This window comes from Taudactylus pleione, unplaced genomic scaffold (genome assembly GCF_031769625.1).
Source record: "Taudactylus pleione unplaced genomic scaffold, aTauple2 ptg000005l, whole genome shotgun sequence".
Lineage (NCBI taxonomy): Eukaryota > Metazoa > Chordata > Amphibia > Anura > Myobatrachidae > Taudactylus > Taudactylus pleione.
Genome location: NW_028284408.1, coordinates 18,478,925 through 18,501,379, shown reverse-complemented (window position 1 = coordinate 18,501,379; position 22,455 = coordinate 18,478,925). Strand labels below are relative to the sequence as shown.

Here is a 22,455-nt window from a genome sequence, read left to right as displayed (position 1 = left end):
CAGGACGTCCCCTCCTTCACTTTGATACACCTAGGACTCCTATGCTCAGCACCACTGTGGTCATTTCAGATCCACATGGAGCAGCTATACAGCAGACCTGTTGTTACCACGCAGACTTATAGGGGTGTTCAAATTGAAACGTAAACTTCGTTTTCGCCGCACATTGGAGCTTTTGCCGGTGAAAAAGTATCGTACGCCCAACCCCCCCCCTGCTTATACCTGTATTCAATTTGAAATTGTCAAACGGCACCTAGCGAAAGTGAAATCAGCGAAAACTTCGCTGATTTTTGGGGAAATCACCCTAACACCCCCAAAAAGATGCTCTGACATGGGGGATCACTCTGGATACCCCCGCTGAAGGTTTATGGGGTCTTGAAACGGGCTCGATTGCTGCTATTTTGGGGATTTGGGAAGGCGGTGAAGAATAGTATTTAGAAGTTTTTTTTTTTTTGCAGAAAATAAGTAGTCCCAGCAAATTTTAGGTACTTGAAAATGGGGGTGGGCATATTTAAAAGTTAAATTCCACCTGCCGCAAACCCCTGTAATGAAAATAAAAACCTGGGGCATACTTGGGGACCCCCCTAGATTGTAGTTCGCTAGTTTTAAACTTTGTACCCCCCAATTTTTTTTTTTCACCCCCAAAATGAAAGTGCTTTTTTTGGGGGTCTTCTGAGGTATTTTTTTGACAGTTTACCTTTTGGGGGACTGTCTGAAGGTTGCAGGGTGGTTTCCAAAATGTTGCCCCCCAAAACCCCAATTCTGCACTTTTTTTCGCCACCCATTCCTTGGTGATACTTTTTCGCAGGGTCGAATGCAATATACTTTTTGCATCGGCGAAAAGTTTTCAAATTGAATACGGTGTAAAAGCTGCGAAAATGACGTCATCTGAGCAAAAACATCGAAGAAACTGAGTTTTCGCTCCATATTGAATACCCCTATTAGTGTCTTACAGCTGACTTTTCTGTTCACTGAACTGTCTATACTTCACGGTGGAGCAGTGATCCTGCCACTCATGTGTACAGCCAACGGCATTTGTCAGACATCGCGGATCCCATCGGAGGTATGCGTAGAAGAGGCCTCTCCACTTTTAGTGCTGGTTTAGCACAATCACAGCAGGATTGTTTTGCATTATTCTCACAAGAGACTTCTGAGACACAGACACACTTGGAGATCACAGGTACACAGCCACCAATATGGATTATTAATTGTTACCCACTAATTGTTTCCTGCTTGCAGGATATTTACTATGCATTCATCTGTCGTAACTTAGAATACATTTTTTAGTATAAATACTACAAACTGTATCCATCCCTGCACTGCAGGATCATTACTCCAATTGGATTTTACCTGTGCTCTTTATTACGTGACTTTTGCTGTTGTACTAAAGGAGCTATATTCTCGATCCTCCATCAGTTCTGTGTGGTGTGTGTGTGTGTGTGTATATATATATATATATATATATATATATATATATATATATATATATATATATATATATATATATATATATATATATATATATAGCAACAATGTGGCCACATTGTTGCTATCAGCTACTCATGTTCACCTAGGTCCATTGGGTCAGACATTTACTATTATATTGTACCTATAGCATTTGTTTTTTATTTCTGTGCTCACACTGATATTTTATATTTTAGACATTAAATACATTTATACTGGTATCACAGCGCTCCCAATATCTGTTTTCTTTGTTCTTGTATTTGATAGGGGTTTGTACCCCACAACAGATTAACACTGAAGCGCCCAGTTTTTTTTTCCCTCCTCCTCTTTAGTCCATAAAAGCTTTAATAGTTTTATATTAAGATGGCGTTACACAGCTATGAAAAACAGTTTTTTGTTGCTTACTAAATTGTGATAAGCCTCCGTCGCCATAAAGGTCTTTTGAGAAAAGAAGTAAGCAACGCACACTTAGGGGCTAATTCTGAGTTGGGAGCAAAGCAAAAAAGAGCAAGCATCTCCTAACTTTTTCAAATCCTGATTTGGGATTACTCGGAGTGCTGAAGGCCATGCCACGACGTTTTCGGGGCATGTCCATGTGTCATGCACCTGTTTTTTGTCATGCTGGGGGCTTACCTTGTCCCGAGCCAGTCCCAGCACAGTATGGATGGCGCGCGTATGCGAGTCATCCATTCACCACTGCTCCGCTATGCAGATTGCATGTGACAGAATGCCTCCCCAACCGCAGGTGGGACAGTGCTATAAATGCGTGGCCGTCCTGCTGAAATTTAGGACTGTTGGAAGGGATGGCTGTGCACCTTTTCAAAACCATGTTGCACTGTAGGTGGGACAGATGTGAAATGTCCAGAGAGCTTTAGATTTGATCGAGGAGTCTTCAAACTAAATATAATTTGCAATGTAACAAAGCTGAAAGACTTTTGCTATTGGCACTAACAATAATATAGTGCAAATCTGTGTGCCAGCCCTTGTCTAGATGCTACCCTCTGTACCTGAGAGGTGAGTGCCTTTTACTACAAATGAATGTGCATATATTATAGTGTCGGAACTTGGGGTCCCTTGGCGACTGGCTGCAAGCTTAAATGTTTTGATCAAAATATGAGCAAAATCCCCATGCTTTTATTTGCTATATTCACACAGATTTGCAGTATAGTTTTGTTAGCACTGATGGCAAATCTTTCTGGTTTATATACACATATCGCATTGATACTACCACGCAGCTGGTTCCATGTACAGTATGGGTAAAACCGAGCACTGGCATACTTCTTTTCAGTTTATTTTAAAAAAATAAAGTTGCCCATCATTTCTAGGTAACATGCAAAAGCAGCCAGTATTTACTCTGCATACACAAAAATACAAGTACATATTTACACCCCTTGTATTGGTTGCTTTTTTGTTTGCTTTGCTCTCATCTAAAACTCCGGTGTTGAGGGAAAAACCCTTTTTCAGGTAAAAACAGAAGAAAGCATGGAATGGCTTCATAAGACGTTTCATGTTAAAATCTGTCTTTTGTTGTGAATAACAAGTTATGGTGCGTACACACTGTCAGATGAGCTGTCCGATTTGTACGATAACGATCCTATAGTTATCGTTTAAATGTGATAGCTTCTGGCCCTTCCAAATGAGGGTCGATGCGCGGCCACGTATGGTCGTTATCGACCATCGTCGGTAGTCCTTGCAAGGAGGCATACCTGTTTGATATCGACCAGGTTAGCCTGTTTACTATAGGGACCCGCGGTCGTTAATCGTGGGTCGTTATAGTTGTAAGGTGCTTGCAGCATGTGTTGGATGATCGATAACGATCATCCAGCACATACAGGACGATCAGATAATGATCCAAAAACTTGCCGTAATCTTCTTTATCCTAAACACAGGGCAATCGCATATGTCAGTGTCCTAATTGATGGTCCCACAACTGCCACGTGTTCCTGTGAGGCTGGTAATTACAGCAGGCTCGATGCTACCGTTGGACTTTCAGTTCAATCCAGAAAGCTTATGATGGGTATTTAATCATATCTAGAAGGTATTTTGGGACACCCAAAACTGCTAATTTGTAGTCTGTTCTTAAACTACTAATTTGGATGGCAACGTCAGTAGAAGGACCCAGCCATGAGATGACCTATACTCCGAGTACGCGGCCGCGTAGAGGGCCAGACTGAGGAGGGCGCCGCAGCAGTCACCCGGCCGGAAGCTCGAGCCCCTGGTGGAGGGGGAGGAGGGACCGCTCTCCTCCTCCTCTCATCTATAGAGCGATGGAGCGATTGGATTACCAAAAGTGATGATCCGCGGCCAGCTGCTGGATGCGGATCATCACTTTGGTAATCCGATCCGAGTAGTGCTGGCTGCAGGAAAGGGGCGCGGCCGGGTGACTGGTCATGTGACTACAGGCAAACTGTGTCACTGTGACACAGCTGCCTGCGCAGGGCGCCGCAGCGCCAGCCGACGTCACTGCCAGCCAGACCTATTCCCCGCCTTCAGTCCTCTGCTGCCACTGTTGGAGCCAGCAGGTAAGTCTGAGTAAGGGGCTGTGATGGAGGGGTTTGATTTTGATGGAGGTGACTGATGAGGGGGAGTGAGGGGCTATTTTGAGAGTCTGTGAAGAGGGGATATGAGGGGCTGTGATGGAGGGGACTGTGATGAGTGGGAATGACAGCGGCTATGTTCAGGGGATATCAGGGGCTGTGATGAAAGTGATATGAGGGGAGTGAGGGGGACTGTGATGAGTGAGGTTGTGATGAGGGGTGCTGGGCTGTGAGGGGCTCCAAGAGGGGGGGGGGAGATGAGGTTTTGTGCTAGGATGAAGGTCCACTGAGGGGCGCCAAAATCTGTTCCAGCTTACCAAAAAACTTTGGCTCGGGCCGGCCCTGGATGACCCTATATTTCCTTAACCAAATCTGATGCGACCAAGTCAGGCTGGGTTTTCCTTGACTTATCTGATGGTCACATGATCACTACCAGCAGTGGGTTCACAGGTGTCGGAAGTAATGTAAACGCTGCGATTTTCCGATATATATCAATTTAATTTTTTTTTTCTAAATACAGATGAGGGAAACATGGAAACATTTTTGATTATGGTTAAAGTGTTTCAAGTTAATGCACAGTATACCATTAAAAACGCTATTTATATGGTATTTTAAAAAAGAAAAAAAAAAAAAAAATATATATATATATATATATATATATATATTTATATATATATATTTTTTTTTTTTTCTAAAATTGTGGTCGACAAGTGTTAAAAATATGTTCTTGACCTAATTTAATCCATAAACAAAAATAAATGACAATTTCTGAGCTCTCTGCCATAGTAACTGAGGTATGTAATCAGCATCCCAGCGCACACAATGCCGGCGGTCAGAATCTCGGGACTGATTACTGACTGCTGCGATCCTGACTAGTATTAGGGAGAGGTTTGGGTTAGGCCGTGGGAGGGGAGGGTAGGCTTTGGGGAGGGGGAGGGGGAGTTGTTAGGGTTACTTAGGCTTATGGTGCTCACACACTGGGCGATTAAAGTGGACGACAACGTTATCGTTCAGTCGTCCACTTTATCGTCCATTTTTAACAAAAACTAATGACAGCGACGCGCGTTCCCGCAGGTCGTTCGTCATCATCGTTCATCGGGTTGACATGCAGGCCAACCTGACGATGTGGTCAGGTTGCTGCATGTTATGGAATGGGGGAGAGAGCCCGGCGCTGAACGATATCGTTAATGATAACGTTCAGCGGGTGTTCTCAATGTCATGAAGGACATTGAGCACACCCTGCCGGGGACACACTAGACGATATTGCTCAGGGAGCATATCGTCTAGTGTGTACGCACCATTAGGCTGTGGGAGGGGTGTGTTAGGGGAAGGGTTGGAATACTTACCTGCATGTGTCGGGATGTCCACCTTCTGGATTCTGCTCGCAAGATTCTGACCGCCAGCATCATCAGTGCCAAGATCATGTACCCAACGAAAACTGAGCTGTGAGGATATCTATATCTATATATATATATATATATATCTATCTATCTCTCTATCCGAACCTAATCATAGCTTGCATAACTGTTCCAGGAGTCCTATGCGAAGCTGCCATATAGTTTGTGTAAACTGACTTTTTTTTTAATATTCGAAGGGGGAGATTCAGTTGTTTTGCCGCGATAGTTAATGGGCGCCCAGTGTTGCAATTCAATTGTTCTGGGCGCCCATTAATTATCGTGCCCTATTAGACCGGGTTTAGCTGCTTAACCTGTTTAAAGTCCTTGACAGTTTGGGCGCCCTAACCACACGGGTTTATTGCGCATATTTGTTGCAGAAATGCTGACCGCTATTGCGTCCAATCGGAGCAAGAGTTGAATTGCTCTGTCAGGGACCCAAAACAAATAGCCGCCCAATAAAACAATTGAATCGCCCCCAAATTAATGTAGTCTCGTAAACTGATTGTTTTGGGAAAGCGAATGTTTAGATGAAATTTAATGACTTAAATAGTTTCATTTTAGTTTAATGTTTGAATTGGTAAATATATTAAAAGGCATATTTGTGCTCTTTTAGTTAGCTGCGTAAATGGATTACTATAAAAAAGTGTACATAATAGTCTGAAAATGGCATATTTATATACATTTCCATATATTAAATGATTTAGCTACTAAATAACAGATTTTGCTATGTAGGTGGAATACATTATTCTGCTGAGTTGATTTGATTCTCAAACCACTGAAATGATTAGAACTAGAAATGTAAGCTGTGAAATGTCACTGGGTAAGGGTGAGTGCACTCTCCAGCAATAGTGCTTCAAGTACCATGAAGTTGATATTGCCCCTGTGTCATGTGAGTTGACATCATCTGTGTTTCTCTCTGATAATAAAGCAGAAGGATTAAGCCTGGGGTTTCCCAAAAATGTACAGTCAGCTCCCAATTAAGGAAAGAAAACACTTATTACTTTATCCCCACAGCAATACAGTAATAGCATGACCGTCTCTGTGAACTGTGGGATTTGCAGCACTGGAAACAAACTAAACCTGTTTTTCTTTTCAAAATCGTAGAAGACCATACTGTCGTTAAACACTGCCAGTATATAGCAATACAAATGTCACCAACCTGCACACACCCTGTTCTACGGTTTTATTTTTATGTTTGTGTTGGATAAACTGATCCTAGTTACCTTGTACAATGAAGTTCTGGCTTCATAGTTATCTACAATATAGCTCTTTAAAACTGATCTCCTATTCTAATTTTAATCCTAAATCTCATTTTGGTTAAAGCTGTTGAATTTCAAATTTTTGCTGGAACCCCCCCTCCATCCAACTTCTGAAAGTGTTGTTCGATTAATATTTTTTTTTTTTTTATTATTATTTATAAAATATCCTAACATCCCCTCCCGCCTCACCCGGGCACAAGTGTTGGCAGAACTGTAATTATTCTCTACACTACAGATCTATCTCAGAGGTATGTTCACTCATTTATATCACTCTGGAACATCATTGACTCATTCATGCAAAGGAGTTGTCAGTTAATTTATTTCTGTTACCTTTTAGCTAATGGCACTGTGTGTAGGGCCTTTCTGGATTTTACTATAGCCAGTTCCTTTACGGTAACCCCAGAGATGACATGAAAGAAACTGCTTAAAATGGATATTGGCTGCAGCACAGGAACCAGAGACATTTTACTAAACTTAAGGTGGCCATACATCTGCAACGGATCGTCACGATGCAATCGGAAATTTCTGATTGCCCACCGGAAACTTCTGATCGCCTACCATCGATGTTCTGCGATCCGTCGCCGTATCGCAGACATTTGTCATGTTAAATGTCGGCGATTTGACGATCGCGATAATTTTTTTTATCGCAATCGGCATAATCTAACATGTTGGATTTCTGCGATGTCAGGTTGCAGCATCGCGGGATCGCAGAAATCCATCGCAGATGGATGGGGCCCATTAGTTGCATTTCAAGTGTTCCACTTAAACAACGATAACTTTCCGAAATAAATGCAGTGAGACATTGTCATTATGCACGATAAAAATAATTCTAATTTTAAGAATTGGGACTGAGGTAGAAAAAAAATCTGTGAACATACAGGGTGATTTACTCGCTATTAGCCCAAAGTTTTTCTTAGAACTTTTAAAGTAATTGACGTAATTTAGTGAAATTTGACACAGACATACCTTGGTCTATGAGAAACATGAGGAAGTCATAGCAAGTTTTGAAAGTGTATGCCACTAGCATCCAGGCCAGCTTGAACTAGTCACTCCATGTTATAGAAGGTTTTACCAACATATTGGGGAGTCAGTCTCAATTTCCCGCTGACTGTTTTCTCTCAACACACACACGCAGGCACCACCGTATACAACCCCACTGTTAGAAGCAGGAATACCTACTGACCAGCAGTGGTGGCTCCGAAGGTGGGGTTGCAGCGCAGTCCAAAATTCAAATAGGGGAATCGCACCAACTGCCATCCTCACTGGTTATATCCTCACTGGCAGTTGGTGTGACTCCCCTATTTGAATTTTGGACTGTGCTGCTGACTGGGGAGGTGAACAGCTGGCCTGGATGCTAATGGCAAAAACTTTCAACACTTGCTATGACTTTCTCATGTTTCTCATAGACCAAGGTATGTCTGACGTAATTTTAGTGAAATTTGACACAATTACCTTTAAAAGTTATTAGAAAAACTTTGGGCCAACAGCGAGTGAAATACCCTGTATAAAATGGGAACAGTTCTCATACAAATTCTTTAAAAAAAAAAAATGGTAACTTTTCCTGGATATTAAGCCAACAACTGTCCGTGCGTGTGTAAATATCTGCACTCTTAAACTTCCAATTTAGCGTTATTGCACCATGGCGCTTAGTACATTTAATTATTGTCTCACTGAGACCAGTGGGGGAGTGAATACCCCCCCTAACATATATATTTTGGCACCTTCTTAATGATACGACTTTGAGATGTTTCAGCAGCCTTGAGTACAGCGTGGTGGCTCTACTTGTGACTGCAGAAGCGGCTCCTGCCTATATTTAATCTTCGAGAGCCTGGGGCATTCTGCCATTAGCTTGCACCCTGCTCCTAACAACTGAAATCGCAGACCCACGATCTCTAACTGGGTACTCAGCAGACTTTATCTGCATCAGACTACACAGCGCCACCATGGTTTTGTGAGTTCATGCAATAGTATTTTGCCATTCAGCGGCATGTATTGTTATGCAACTGGTGCCCATTTTGTTTTCTTTGTTACCCCCACTTCAAAACCTAATTGAGACGTGCAGTGAGATTTTTTGTTATTTATTAACAGTTTCTTATATAGCGCAGCATATTCCGTTGTGCTTTACAATTGGATACATTTATAGAACAAAACAGGGTAATAACAGACCGATATATAGGTAGGAAGGCCCTGCTCGCAAGCTTACAATCTAAAGATTTGCTACTTTTACAGTATTCAGTTGATTATCTAGGCTTCCCTCCTTTGTAAATGTGCTTGTAACTTGTCGTCTAGCATCACTGGTTGCTGGCAAGAATTAATTTCTAAATATGCATATGAGATCTGGCTATAAAAACAGGATTAATGTATGTAGCTACAGGTTGTAGGTATATGGTGCACTGATTAATAAGTCATTACTGAATGGACTGGGTGTGTACCCATGAATTGTTAGCTGGTTGCTAATATACAGTGCCTTGCAAAAGTATTCACCCCCTTTGCATTTTTTCATGTTTTGTTGCCTCACAACCTGGAATTAAAATGGATTGTTTGAAGGTGTGCATCATTCCATTCACAGAACATGCCTACAACTGTGAAGTTGTGTGTTTTTTTTTATTATTTAATATTGTGAATCAAACAACATTTAGGACAACATAACCGAATATTTCAGCATGCATAATCATTCACCCCCCTAAAGTCAGTACTTTGTCGAGCCACCTTTTACAGCAATTACAGCTGCAAGTTGCTTTGGATAAGTCTCTATGAGCTTGCCACATCTTGCCCATTCCTCAAGGCAAAACTGCTCCAGCTCCTTCATGTTGGATTGTTTCCGCTTGTGAATAGCAATCTTCAAGTCTGACTACAGATTCTCAGTTGGATTGAGATCTGGGCTTTGACTAGGCCATTCCAAAACATTTAAATGTTTCCCCTTAAACCACTTGAGTGTTGCTTTTAGCAGTATGCTTCGGGTCATTGTCAAGCTGGAAGGTGACCCTCCGTCCCAGTCTCAAATCACAGGCAGACTGAAACAGGTTTTGCTCAAGCTGTTTTTAGCACCATCCATCTTTCCCTCGACTCAATCTGTTTCCCAGTCCCTGCTGCTGAAAAACATCCCCACAGCATGATGCTGCCACCACGTTTCACTGTGGGGATGGTGTTCTTGGGGTGATGGGATGTGTTGGGCTTGCGCCAGACAGAGCATTTTCCTTGGTGGACGAAAAAAGTAAAATTTTAGTCTCATCTGACCAGAACACCTTCCTCCATACATTTGGGGAGTCGCCCACATGCCTTTTGGCAAACTCAAATCATGTCTTCTTATTTTTATCACCAAGTAATGGCTTTTTTCTGGCCACTCTTCCATAAAGCCCAGCTCTATGGAGTGTACGGCTTATTGTGGTCACATGCACAGAGTCACCAGTCTCTGCTGTGGAACTCTGCAGCTCCTTCAGGGTTACCTTTTTGGTCTCTGTGCTGCCTCATTGATTAATGCCCTCCTTGCCCGGTCTGTGAGTTTTGGTGGGCAGCCCTCTCTTGGCAGGTTTGTTGTGGTACCATGTTCTTTCCATTTTGATGATGATGGATTTGATGGTGCTCTGGGGGATTTGGATATTTTTTTTTTTTATAACCCAACCCAGAATTGTACTTCTCAACAACTTTGTCCCTAACTTGTTTGGAGAGCTCCTTGGTCTTCATGGTGTGATGCCTCTTGCTTAGTGGTCTTGCAGCCTCTGGGCCCTTTCAGAAAAGGTGTGTTTATACTGACAGATCATGTGACACTTAGATTTCACACAGGTGGACTTCATTTCACTAATTATGTGACTTCTGAAGGTAATTGGTTGCACTAGAACTTTTGAGGGGCTTCATAGCAAAGGGGGTGATTACATATGCACATGCCAAATTTCACAATTTTATTTATAAAGATTCTTTTTTATATATATTTTTCTCCTTTCACTTCACCAAATTAGACACTTTTGTGCAGATCCATCACATAAAATTCAGATTACAACCTGTAATTTTTTTTTTCTTTAATGTAACAAAAAGGTAAAAAGCCAAGGGTGGTGAATACTTTTGCAAGGTGCTGTATATGGATAGTATACTTCCTGTGTGTGTGTGTATGTATATGTGTGTATGTATGTATGTATATATATATATATGTGTATATATATATATATATATATAATTTTTATTTTTTTTTGGAATATACATTATGTAGAATTTTAAAATATTAACCCTAACTTTTTTTTTTTTTTTCTTTTGTAAATTTTTAAACACAAGAATGCTCTGCTGTGGTTTATGCCCGATCAATGTTTCTTATATTCCTTTTGTTTATATTGGTGGTTTCCAAACTGGGTGCTGTGGGGCACTTGCAGGGTTACCATGTGTTGGTGGTCCAGGGCCAAATTTAAAATATTTATGGTCAATGTGATAAGCAAAACCAGTGATAGTGGCTGCCAATTATAAAAAGTGTGAACAAATGAAAGCACAGCCCTATCCACCGCCATATAACGTAGTGTTCCTTCTAGGGTGGGCAGGGCGGCTGTCATTGAAGGGCATGTGTGACTGAAAAATGTGTGGTCAGTTTTCATCACTGTAGGGGCCGTGCCCAGCACTCAAGGAGATGCTGGGATGCCCCCAAACTCTGCCTGCAGTGTGGCATCTTTCCACTCGCCGGTGATTGTTTCATCAGGACTGCCCAATCCCCCACCCTTGCAGGACAATGTGGTCCACAGAAGGGGACAGCTGTTTCAGCGGTGATGTGCCATAAGGGCAGGGCACATTTCAGTGACTTCAAATCGGGCATGACGCAGTGACACTTTGAAACAGCCTAGCGGGAATACTATAACTGAACCTAAGGATGAATGTTGAGCACAATTTACAATATATTTTTTCTGAATTTCACAATAGTAAAGTTTTGGACTAGGAGTACACTAGAAAATGTTGATACTATAGGGCGCTATGATTGAGGAAAGTTTGGGAACCACTAATTTATATATTTCTTTTTGTATGACTACCTAGGTGACAACCTCGTATGGCTTGCCAACCATGTCGGTACATGCCTTGACATTGACTAGCTACACTAAAAAGAGAGTTCAGGATTGTGAAAGTACGGTACAGGTACGTGTCTCCTTTTATATTTTGTTCTGGGTATTGTTTTGCTATCACCCTTGATATTTCTTTGTTTGATTTCTAGTTGGTCTGTTACAGATCTAAAGGAAAGAGTAAAGATCTACCCAAAATAGACTTGCAGGATGTAACTTTTTATAGAACCTTTTGTGTATGTAAAATATTCCAGCTATGCATTCACATAAGCCTTTGGTCTTTGCACTGCTAGCATTGTGTAAAAAAGTGAGGATCTCTGTATGGGCCTGATTCAGAGGAGACTGCGTCTTTATGCTAATAGAGGACTGATTGCAAGCTACTGAGACATCCACTGGCAGCAGCCCTATTCCGTCTCATTGCGTATTTGAATGCACCGCCTGCTGCAACATCGAAGCTTGTAGCAGCCCTATGACAGGTGCGAGTTTGTCGTCTGAACGGGGCGAAGTGTTACACTGCAACTGAGTATTTAGACGCAGTCGCTGTCAGCGACATGCCAACGTCTGGATAGCAACCCCTATGTTACCTCCCAGGAATGCCCACTGAGATCCCCAGCTCTTTTGTCCAAAATCATACTACATATACCGGTAGTAATAATTGTTATGCATGCGTAGTGCGAATCAGATGCATGCGCAGACGGAAAACATTGGCCGCTTGTGTCCAACATAGTCACTGCATACACCTATGAATCAAGTCGTAAGTGAGCATGTGTGGGTTTATCCTTCCTTATCGTATTTAAACACAGAAACTTTTTTAGACTTTGATTTTGCCCAAGTTTGTAAATTACCGTTGCTCTTGCAGAGTCTAACCACCGTATTTATGTTAAATTCAAACTAAACCATACATTGCTATAAACTGTGTGCACAGAGTATTTAATTTCTCATTAGATATTCTGTAATTTATTTTTTGTTTCAGGTGACAAATGATATTAGTAAACGATACGCTGAAAGGAAAATGCTGAATGTTCCAGGTCCTCCCTTTACCATTATGCCAAAAATTCCTATATTATTTCCTACAGGTATTTATGCCTTTCATCATATCGTATATACCATTGTACAGGTTTGCAGAATGTTGTTCTGAATTAATATAATCTATAACACCTGTGTATTCAGCACACACTGAATAGGTAAATGTTGTGTGTTTCTTTTTTTTTTTCTCCAGAGATTTTAGCATTGGATGTAAGCTGATTATATTACGTGTTCATTTGCTTTGAGCAGCCTTATTGAAATAATGTCTTCTCTTGCAGATGAGGTACCAAGGCCTGCAGTTATCGGGTTAGGAAGCAGCCATGGGTCATATGTGGATAGTGCTACAGCAATTAAGGAAATTCTGGCTTCTGTTTTAAAGATTCCAAGTAGTATAAAAACCACGTTGCCTGTGACTGAAGATCTGCAGGACAGTGATGTAGAGGATGACGGCAATGGTGGCATTAATGATTGTTCTGACAACGATCCTGACTGTATTCCATTAATTCCCTGTGCACAAAATGACATCCGTATTAATAGGCACAAAGCATCATGGGAGAACACCCAGTCGGAATCTCCTAAATCTCATACAGCGGACCTACTCCCTCCCTCACCTAGGGTTCCCATCACAAGCACACGACATGTAACTGACCTGGAATTCTCACCATGCCTCAAATGCAGCAACTGTACAGAATTACCTTTTTCTGGATCCCCAGTTTCACAATTGAACTTGCCTTTGAGCTCACAAAAGGAAAATAGACGATATTCTTCACCCAGTCTTTCAAACTCCACCTTTAATTTAAATTTAAATTTAAACTCACCTGATACCCCTTCAGAACAATTCACTATTCCCTTAAATGAAACTCTAGCAGACCCTGAGCCTCGCACTGTAGAAGATGGTAAGACTTTCCATCATCGTAGGTCACAGTCCTTTTCAGTTCTCCTTGAAGGTAATTTTACTTTAATGTAATTTTTTTTTTTTTCTAAGTTTCTTAGTACAGTTGTTTCTTTACTTTTTATAATGGCTTGTAGTATGCAATAGTGAACGATGGCAGTAGATAGTGTACAGCTCAGACCAAAATATTTGTGAAATTATAATTACTTAATAACAAGTAGGCATTTTAGTGGTTGCTAAGTATTTCATCCATAACGTGTTTCAGAATTGTATCAAAAGGTGCAGGATTCCACTGAATCAATTTGTGATTTTGTATTTATATTTTTGTCTTTCATGGATATAACCTGTAGAGTGGGTGGTTTGAGAATGAATCGCTCAAAGGTTTCAAATAGAAATGGGCCTGCCACTAGACAAGGTGGTGGTCTTACAGCTGCCATTTCCTCTGGTACATGCTCTTCAATATCACACACTCTCAGTTCAGACAACAGACCACAAAACTGCAAATACATTTCTATACACTCCCATAAGCTGTTTTGTTTTTGTTTTGTTTTTTTACTTTAAAAAGCAGGAATTCAAGGTGGTGTTCCCCCTTAACACAGAGTGTCATTATGAACAGGTCTTTATTTTGGCTGATATTTACCTTGTATTTAGTTTCATCTCTGTATGGGAAGAGAAGTCACCTTACAGCCACCTGCTTTGATGTCACCCTATTAAAATGGCTGTGTCCAGTCCTCTTTGTGTGGAATGTAACTAAATAACCTTTTTACTAAAGCAGTTATTGTATTGTTTTAGGAGAATCTGTGCAGCCACACTAGTTTCAAACTGCCGCCTTCTTACATCTGGCCTGTCATTTCATAGATTTCTCAAAGCCAAACCAATCTGCTCCTAGCTGTCATTTTTCAAACACAGCCTGTAAAATGACAGGAGCTGATTGGTTGGTACTTTTTTCTCACGCCTCTCACTCTCTCTCCCCTCAGTATGTGGTTTCTCTTTCTTTCTGTTTTGCTTTGGGTCTATTCAGTATATGCCACCCCTTCTCCCTTTCTTAGTAGCAAGGAAACCTCAGCTACTACATAAAAGTTTTTTAATGAGATCTGTGGGTTCTGGACTGGGGGTGTGTGTATGTATATGTTATAGTTATTGTGTATATATTATTGTGTATGTGTTATTTATATACTGTAGCTCGCACATATTCTGCAGCTCTTTTACAGAGAATATTTGGCCGGTCACATCAGTCCCTGCCCCAGTGGAGCTTACAATCTATATTCCCTACCACATGCTCACACTCATATACGCACTAGGGTTATTTTTTATTTTTTTTGTTGGGGAGCCAATTAATCTACCAGTATATCTTTGGATTGTGGGAGGAAACCACAGTACCCGTAGGAAACCCACGCAAGCACAGATAGATTATACAAACTCCACACAGTTAGGGCCGTAGTGGGAATCAAACCCACAACCTCAGTGCTGTGAGGCAGTAATGCTAACAGTTACACAGTCTGTGCTGCCCATAATAAATATATACCTAAGACTAGTTAATATACAGTACTGTACAAACGCTTTAGGCAGGTGTGGAAAAAAATGCTGCAAAGTAAGAATGCTTTCAAAAATAATAGTTTATTTTTAACACTTCTATCAATTAACAATATGCAAAGTGAATGAACAGAAGAGAAATCTAAATCAAATCAACATTTGGTGTGACCACCCTTTGCCTTCAAAACAGCATCACTTCTTCTAGGTACACTTGCACAAGTCAGGGATATTGTAGGATTATAGTTAGGTTTCTGACTAACCAACAATACCAAACAGGTGGTGATTTTTTATATATATATATATATATATATATATATATATATATATATATATATATATATATATATATATATATATTTATTTATTTATTTTCTATTTTAGTAATGTGTCAGTGTAAAATAATCTTCTATACATGACTCTGTGTATATGTGTAAATGTTGGTATATAATAACTTCCCTCTTAATTGATTACTGATTTGGAATTTCCAGAAAGCTGTAATCTACATTCCTTAGCTACTTCCAAACGTGAGCATTGCATTACATTGCACATGGGTTTACAAAACAGGCTCCATTTTACAGACAAACAAATTAGAGGATGACGACCCTTCCCTTACAAATAGATCAAGTATTAAATAAATCTTTTTGGGTAAAGTTATTAAGCAGTACTTCTCAAAGCCATCACTGTTTCAGCATAGATTTGAAGGGACGTTAATGCAAATTCAAGAGTATTTCATATACTTGCCCCTTAAAATCAATCTACTGACAGCAGCCTTAAGAAGTGCTGCCTATTGACTTTACCCTATTGTTTTAAATTTAGGCATCAATCATCGTAATTTGCGATATGTACAGTAAGCCATCAACCAGGTGAATAGGGAAAGCATAAATACGCTACTGTAATGTACTTTGAGATTAAAGATTTTTAACAGGCAGTGTTCACAATGATTGTCGATTTGTGAGTTAAGGGATTCGGTCAGAATGTTGGCAGATTCTAAATGTCGACAGAATGTCGACTGACCTTTCAGTCAACATTCTAAATGTTGACCTGCTTAAAATGTTGACATGTTTGTAGGGGGAGATTTGATTTTTTTTTTTGGATGCCCATTGGAGCAATTCAATTGGTCTTCAGGGGACGAGTGTTGCGTATGCGTGCCTAGAAGCACCGGGTTTAGCTGCGCCAAATCTGTGTAAAGTACTGCTTTGGATGGCCAAAGTGCTGACTTATTTCTGCTCACCACCTCGGGAGGCTGTGAGCAGAAATGTTTACAGCTGAAGCCATTTGCGCCTGAAAGGAGCAACAATTGAATTGCTCCATCAGGCGGCCCAAAAGAAATTGCTGTGGCAAAAAGAATTTAATCGCCCCCATAATGTCAACATTTAACACCAGAATTTTGACATAGGCAGGGCAGGACTGGCCATCCAGCACTTCTGGCAAATGCCAGAAGGGCTGATGGGCTGGTCTGATTTTTGAGCCCCTGGGCTTAGGTCTTGGGTTAGGCTAAAATGAGCAAAAACTGCATGTTGACATTCTGGTGTCCACAAGTTAAATGTCAACATTTTGACTGTCGACATTCGGGATGTCGACTTTTCATACCACACCCGTGAGTTACCATTAGCTGATAGTGGACCTGCTTCTCTCTAATCAAGAGATTTCCTACATATACTGTAGCCTTGAGAGATACTGTTTGGGTAAGAGATTGACATGAGGCACCATGAGTGTTATCCACAGCTTCCAACTGCTACCCACCTATGGAATTCCCCTGATCAGTCTCCCCAGCCTTCACATCTCTTAAGCTGGGTAACCACTCCAGCTTCAATTAAATGTCGGTACACACTAGACAATATCTAGTATGTTCCGACCACGTTAGCGACGGAACTGGCTGGGGTGCCTGCATTGGCAGGTGCATACACAGTTGCCGATGCCGTCAGGGAGGTAACGGGGGGCCATGCAGCATGGCGTGCTAGCGACATCCTCAGATATTTCTGCATGTATAAAAGATCCGAGGATGCGACGGACGACCAGCAGGAGCGCGCATCAGGATCGTGATAGTGAGTACATGATTTGTGGTTCCAATGCGTCGGAATTGGCCAAATAGTTAAAAATATTGTCTAGTGTGGACCCAACATTAGAAGTGCACACGCCTCTGTGACTGGTTTGTTCAATTCTTCTCCCAGTTCATCCCTGTGAGTGGCACCTGGTCTGCCAAAGATTGGAAGAGTGTGTACGGTGACGCACTCCTTGAAGCAGATTGTTTCAGCAGGTGCAAAATTGGACAGGTGTGTAGGCATAGATTGGGTAGCTGCGACCAGATCTCCATTAGATTTGTGTCAACAGTCTCTGGTTTGGAGTTGGATCCCCGGGGTGTTTTGACAAATGTGTACCCAGCTTAAGAGGTCACATACTCATGACCACTATATGATTCATATAAGTGCCACCTAATGACTGTATTTCCACTCTGAGCCACACTCTCTCTTCTCTTGTCTACTATGCCCTTTTCCACTGTATTGTAAATTCTCTCATGTGCAGGGCCCTCCCTACCATTTGTTGTCATGTCTGCATCACGTGGGTTTATATTTTAATTGCGTTCATCCCCTCTGCCCAGCGCTGTGGAGGACTGTAGCACCTTACACATACATGTCAGTTTATATAGAAAATTATATTCAATATGCATTTCTGTCATATGAAGAATTAGTTATTCATAGCAGTGGGATCTTGCTCCCTAAATACACCCCGTTCCCTTCTTACTGCTTGTTTATACTTCAGTCTGATACGTTCAGTGTTTCTCGTGATCTTTTCTCCTCTCTATGTACTGCAGCTGGGCAGACTCTGGCTTCCAGCACAGAAACCATACATCACTCTGGGGAAAATATCTTTGAACCAACTGTGAACTTGGAGAAGGTAAGAAACCTGATGCCGGAGAGAGGCTGGTTTTGTAGCCTCTATTACTGGGTTTTCACTGCTCAAAGCTTAATAACTTTCGTCCCTATGTATGCACACTCAACGTATGGGAAGGTGTTTGTTTTGCTTTCTCTAGTGTTGACTGGGTGCTTGGTGCCCTTATTTTTGAGCCTAAGGATAGTGTCAGACAGGCACTTTGACAGCATTCAGTGTCTTCAGATTTTAATATCTTCCATGTGTCAGGGAATTGCATTCAGTTCAATATGTTGGCACAGAGCAGTGTGTATGCTGAAATGTTTTCTAGTAGGAAAAGGGCCTGTCTCTCCCCAGCCTTCAATCACAAAGCGTAAATCCTCATTTTACCAGACCTAATGAAATATAGATACGGTGTATGCAATGGATATTCGTTTTAGAAGATATTCAGCTGCACCAGGTAAACGCATTTCTCCATCTTCACAACTAGTCCTTATACTGTGTGTAATTATGGTGTCTTGTCCTTCATTTTGCTTTGTAACCTTGTAAGACCCTCTTCATGTATTATTCTGAGCTTGTGAGTCACACAAGACAAATAAAAACATTGACACGTGTGCGTTGCCATGAAACCTAATTTGCTACATTGATTTCTGCTTGCAGTAAGACTTTAGCAGACATTTATATATGTTGTGGAAAACTTTTTTATTTTTTTAAATGCACTTTTTTTTCCCCATTAATATTTAAAGATTTTTTTTTTACTTTTGGTTCAAGAATAAAAGTGGTTACTTTCAGGCACCATGAACTTGAAGAAAGCAAGGCTCTGACATTTAACTGTGCTTAGTGACAATGACATTTTATTGTGATAGCAAAACTTTACATCTATATCTATAAGATGTCAAGTAGGGCACAGAAACCAGTGTAATAACGCAATGGTTTTATTACTGTAATAAATGTGTGTATGTATAAGATTATATATATATATATATATATATATATATATATATATATATATATATATATATATATATATATATATATATATATATATATATATATATATATATTTTTTTTTTTTTTGTTTTAGTGCTTTATTTAATGGTATTGTTTTGCAGTAGAGCTAATGCTGTTAAGCTGCAGTGTGACTGTATGTGATACAGTCTACATAATGGTTAGAATTTAATTATTTTTTTCCCTTCCCCAAATTATTTTTGTACACTATTATTGTTGATGTGATGAGCACTGAATATTTAATTATTAAAAACATAGCACTTTTAATTTATCTATAAGTAGGCCGCACTGTGCAAACAAAGTTACTCCATAATCCTATCCTTTTGTTCAGAGTTGGTTAGGGGATAATTCTGATGCTCTTTAGGAAAACCGGCATTTCCTGGCGTCAGACCTGTTTATATCAATGGTTGAGAATATGAAGAGCAATTGGCAGTATGAGCAGTGGAAAGCAGAGGGAGGGATGCCGTGGTTGAAGGATCCAGAGGAACCTTGTTTCTACCATAGGAAAAAAGCCAATTCAGAATCCGCAGCTTCTGTTGACAGTGGTTATGACGGTAAATAGTTTTTTTCTTTCTCGTTTTTCTTTGCACCTCCAACACAAAGTAAATTGCTCTTTTTATAGACTGTATTGAGAAGGGACAGGTCCATCTGCTTAATTACGTTTCTAAAACTTTTTTATGCTTTCTATTTGCACACTGAATTGGGTATTTTTTTTTTTATTATTATATTGTCCTATAATTCATGTGATTTTTAGTGTAACTGATCTATTTGGTACACTTTATGCATTATAAATCTGTTTACTGGCAGTATGAGTAGAGGTTTTGTAGACTGTCAGTAGAAAATTAGAATTCCGAAGGGACATATGATCTTTATTTAGCTGGTAGTGCAGGAAATGGGGATCTCAATGTCTATTTGCTTTTCATTTGTACAATTTCAGGCTTACCTGCCCTGCAGAATTCTCCTGCAGAAACCATATTTGAGGAAGAGGAGGAGAAAGAGGAGGAAGAAAAAGAGGAGTCTGAATGCTCTAAAGACTACAAAGTTTATGAGTATGAGGATTTTGTGATCATCGGTAAATATAGATTTTATTCTTGCATGTGATTTTGCTAATCGCAAGGCAGCATAGCCTGACCTAATTCTTGCAGAATGTTTTTCATGCACTCTTCTATCAAGAAGTTAATCTGTATGCTGCATTCTTGCAACCGCTTGCCGATCTTCTGACAACTTGAAGTGACCATGACGGCTGCTTTTCCCTCTTTAGTTTCAAATGACAGACAGAAACTGGAGACTAGTCTTCCGGGAGTGCATAGACTATGTCAGAAACAGGGGCCAGAAACTTGTGTCTCCTGGCTGCAAGTACTAATGGGTCTATGCAATCTAATAGAAGCTTCTCTATTAGATCCAGTTTACACCGAATCCTTTGGAACTGACCGGGCATCACCCATGTTTAAATATAAGAATTTAAAATAAAGATAATTTAAAATACACTACTTCTGTTCATAGCTCTATCATGGATTCTTCGTGATGGGGTTAATAATGTGGTTGCACAATGTTTAGTAGACCACAATAATTAATACGTTGTGGACCATAGACTTCTCCAGATGTTTTAACTTGAAGAAATTTGAATGGCATTTTCTGCACACTTCTACAGAACAAGAAGACCATACGGAACTATACATGCATCAGCAATCCAGTGACCTGCCTGCAAGGTATGATTGGTTGTAATATATTATTTTTATCACTTTCTGTATCTTGTTGGCTGGGACAGGCGGTAACAATGTCTAAATATTTCCAGACCCATCCCTGTACCAGGCTCCAACTCTGCTGAACAAACAGCCAGGAATTTATACAGAGCTTTCCAGCAGCAGTGGGGTGAGGTTGTAGCAGAAGTGTGGCCATCAGCAAGATCAACCATTACAACAGTACGTTTCATTAGACCAGCTAATCAATAGCTCTTCTTCTGATGGATGTTAAGGCTAATGTCCTAGCCATAATTTAGAGCTCAAGGCACACATCCACTAGGCAACTAGGGAAAGACAGTAGGATTACAACATCGTAATCGTACCGTCGTTCCCCATCCCTGGCAGTGCTTACACTGAACGAATATTCAGTCAGTGTAGGCATCCTCCCTCATCCCCCAAACCTGCTCAATCTGTCGTTATCGGCAGATTGACCGGCATGTTCGGGCGATGATTGATGTCAGAAAAGGCCAGCAGGAGAACGCATCGCTGGTCATTTCCGATATTCTAGTGCACGATTAATGAGTGATTGCATGATTACGATGTCGTAATCGTGCAATCGCACATTAATATCGCCTAGTGGATGTTTGCCTAAAGTCGCACGTGCAATATATACCTCAATAGTAAGTGTAATGTATTGTATTTTATTTTAGTTGGATAGTGACCATGCCATACCAGAGGAATTTGAGTCCAGTGTTAGCCTGGTAGAAGAGATAAAACTGTTCAGCATGAGGGAGACAGAAAATTGGACCCCTCCACGGTTTCAGATTATTAGCGACGTGCACCCTTACATCAAGTAAGTGCTCAACGTGTCATTGATCCGATCATAGAGATTTTCCTGACTTACAAAAAGCAACTTCCAAATGACTGATCGGAATGGGACTTATTTACAAGATAATTGCTTCAAGCCCAAAACAAGTTGCTTTATAAATGCAATTTGTTGCAATCAATTTAAATACTAGTTAGATGCATGTGTATTGAGTTGTTTTTGTAAATGCAATGTCTATAGTGCTATACCTATTCTCCATGAACCCTTATTTAGCTGCTGCACCTTTAAGCCTTGTTTTATCATGGTAGTCAGGGTGCATTAGGATACTACATGATCTGAAACTTTGAGCCTTGAAAGTGCTAGTAGCTCTTCAAGGGAGCAGCAAGTCCAGGGGCCCAGTCTTTGTGTCTAAAGCTGGGTAAACACTATACAATAAGTTGTATTATATAGCGTTCCATTGCGGGAAGGAACACTGTCGTTTGAATTGTGCTGCGTGTTCACTTGATCCAATGTTTGTGTTGGTGGTCCATCGCATTGTCCCATGTGCTGTTCTGCACAGCAGATGGGTCGATGAAATGAACAACGCTATGCTGCTACATGCAACACGGAATGATACATTTCGCCATCTTACACCAGACTATGTAGTGTGTACATATACATGCGTTATGTTTAGTTACACCGTGTCGTTCCAGCTCTGTTCCCAGCTTAAAGCATGAGTAAATATTGGGTAGAACTGGCCACCATAGCTGAACACAGAAACCACATTATAAGAACTTTTATCAAAATATTTCTGATTTCCTAAATTTATTCTTTGTACAAACATTGATAAGCCATAGGAAAGAACTTTCACACACAGCTGTTTAGTTTGGTGCACTTTGCACTTTGAATTTGTGTTATGGTACCATTTTTATGGCATTGTTTTTAAACTGTTGAAAA

General features: G+C 40.5%; 1 protein-coding gene across 2 annotated transcripts in view; it reads left to right on the top strand.

Moving 5' to 3' along the window:
• RUBCNL (rubicon like autophagy enhancer) overlaps nucleotides 1–22,455 on the top strand; it is a 49,619-nt gene that overhangs the window by 14,441 nt on the left and 12,723 nt on the right. For both annotated transcript variants that reach the window (XM_088443519.1, XM_088443471.1), the window contains exons 2-10: nucleotides 11,662–11,760; nucleotides 12,658–12,760; nucleotides 12,989–13,657; nucleotides 17,948–18,030; nucleotides 19,376–19,565; nucleotides 19,949–20,083; nucleotides 20,663–20,720; nucleotides 20,807–20,933; nucleotides 21,404–21,546. In XM_088443519.1, coding sequence (XP_088299645.1) covers nucleotides 11,689–11,760; nucleotides 12,658–12,760; nucleotides 12,989–13,657; nucleotides 17,948–18,030; nucleotides 19,376–19,565; nucleotides 19,949–20,083; nucleotides 20,663–20,720; nucleotides 20,807–20,933; nucleotides 21,404–21,546 — 1,580 coding nt within the window. In that variant the 5' untranslated portion in view covers nucleotides 11,662–11,688. The remainder of the gene's footprint in view (nucleotides 1–11,661; nucleotides 11,761–12,657; nucleotides 12,761–12,988; nucleotides 13,658–17,947; nucleotides 18,031–19,375; nucleotides 19,566–19,948; nucleotides 20,084–20,662; nucleotides 20,721–20,806; nucleotides 20,934–21,403; nucleotides 21,547–22,455) is intronic.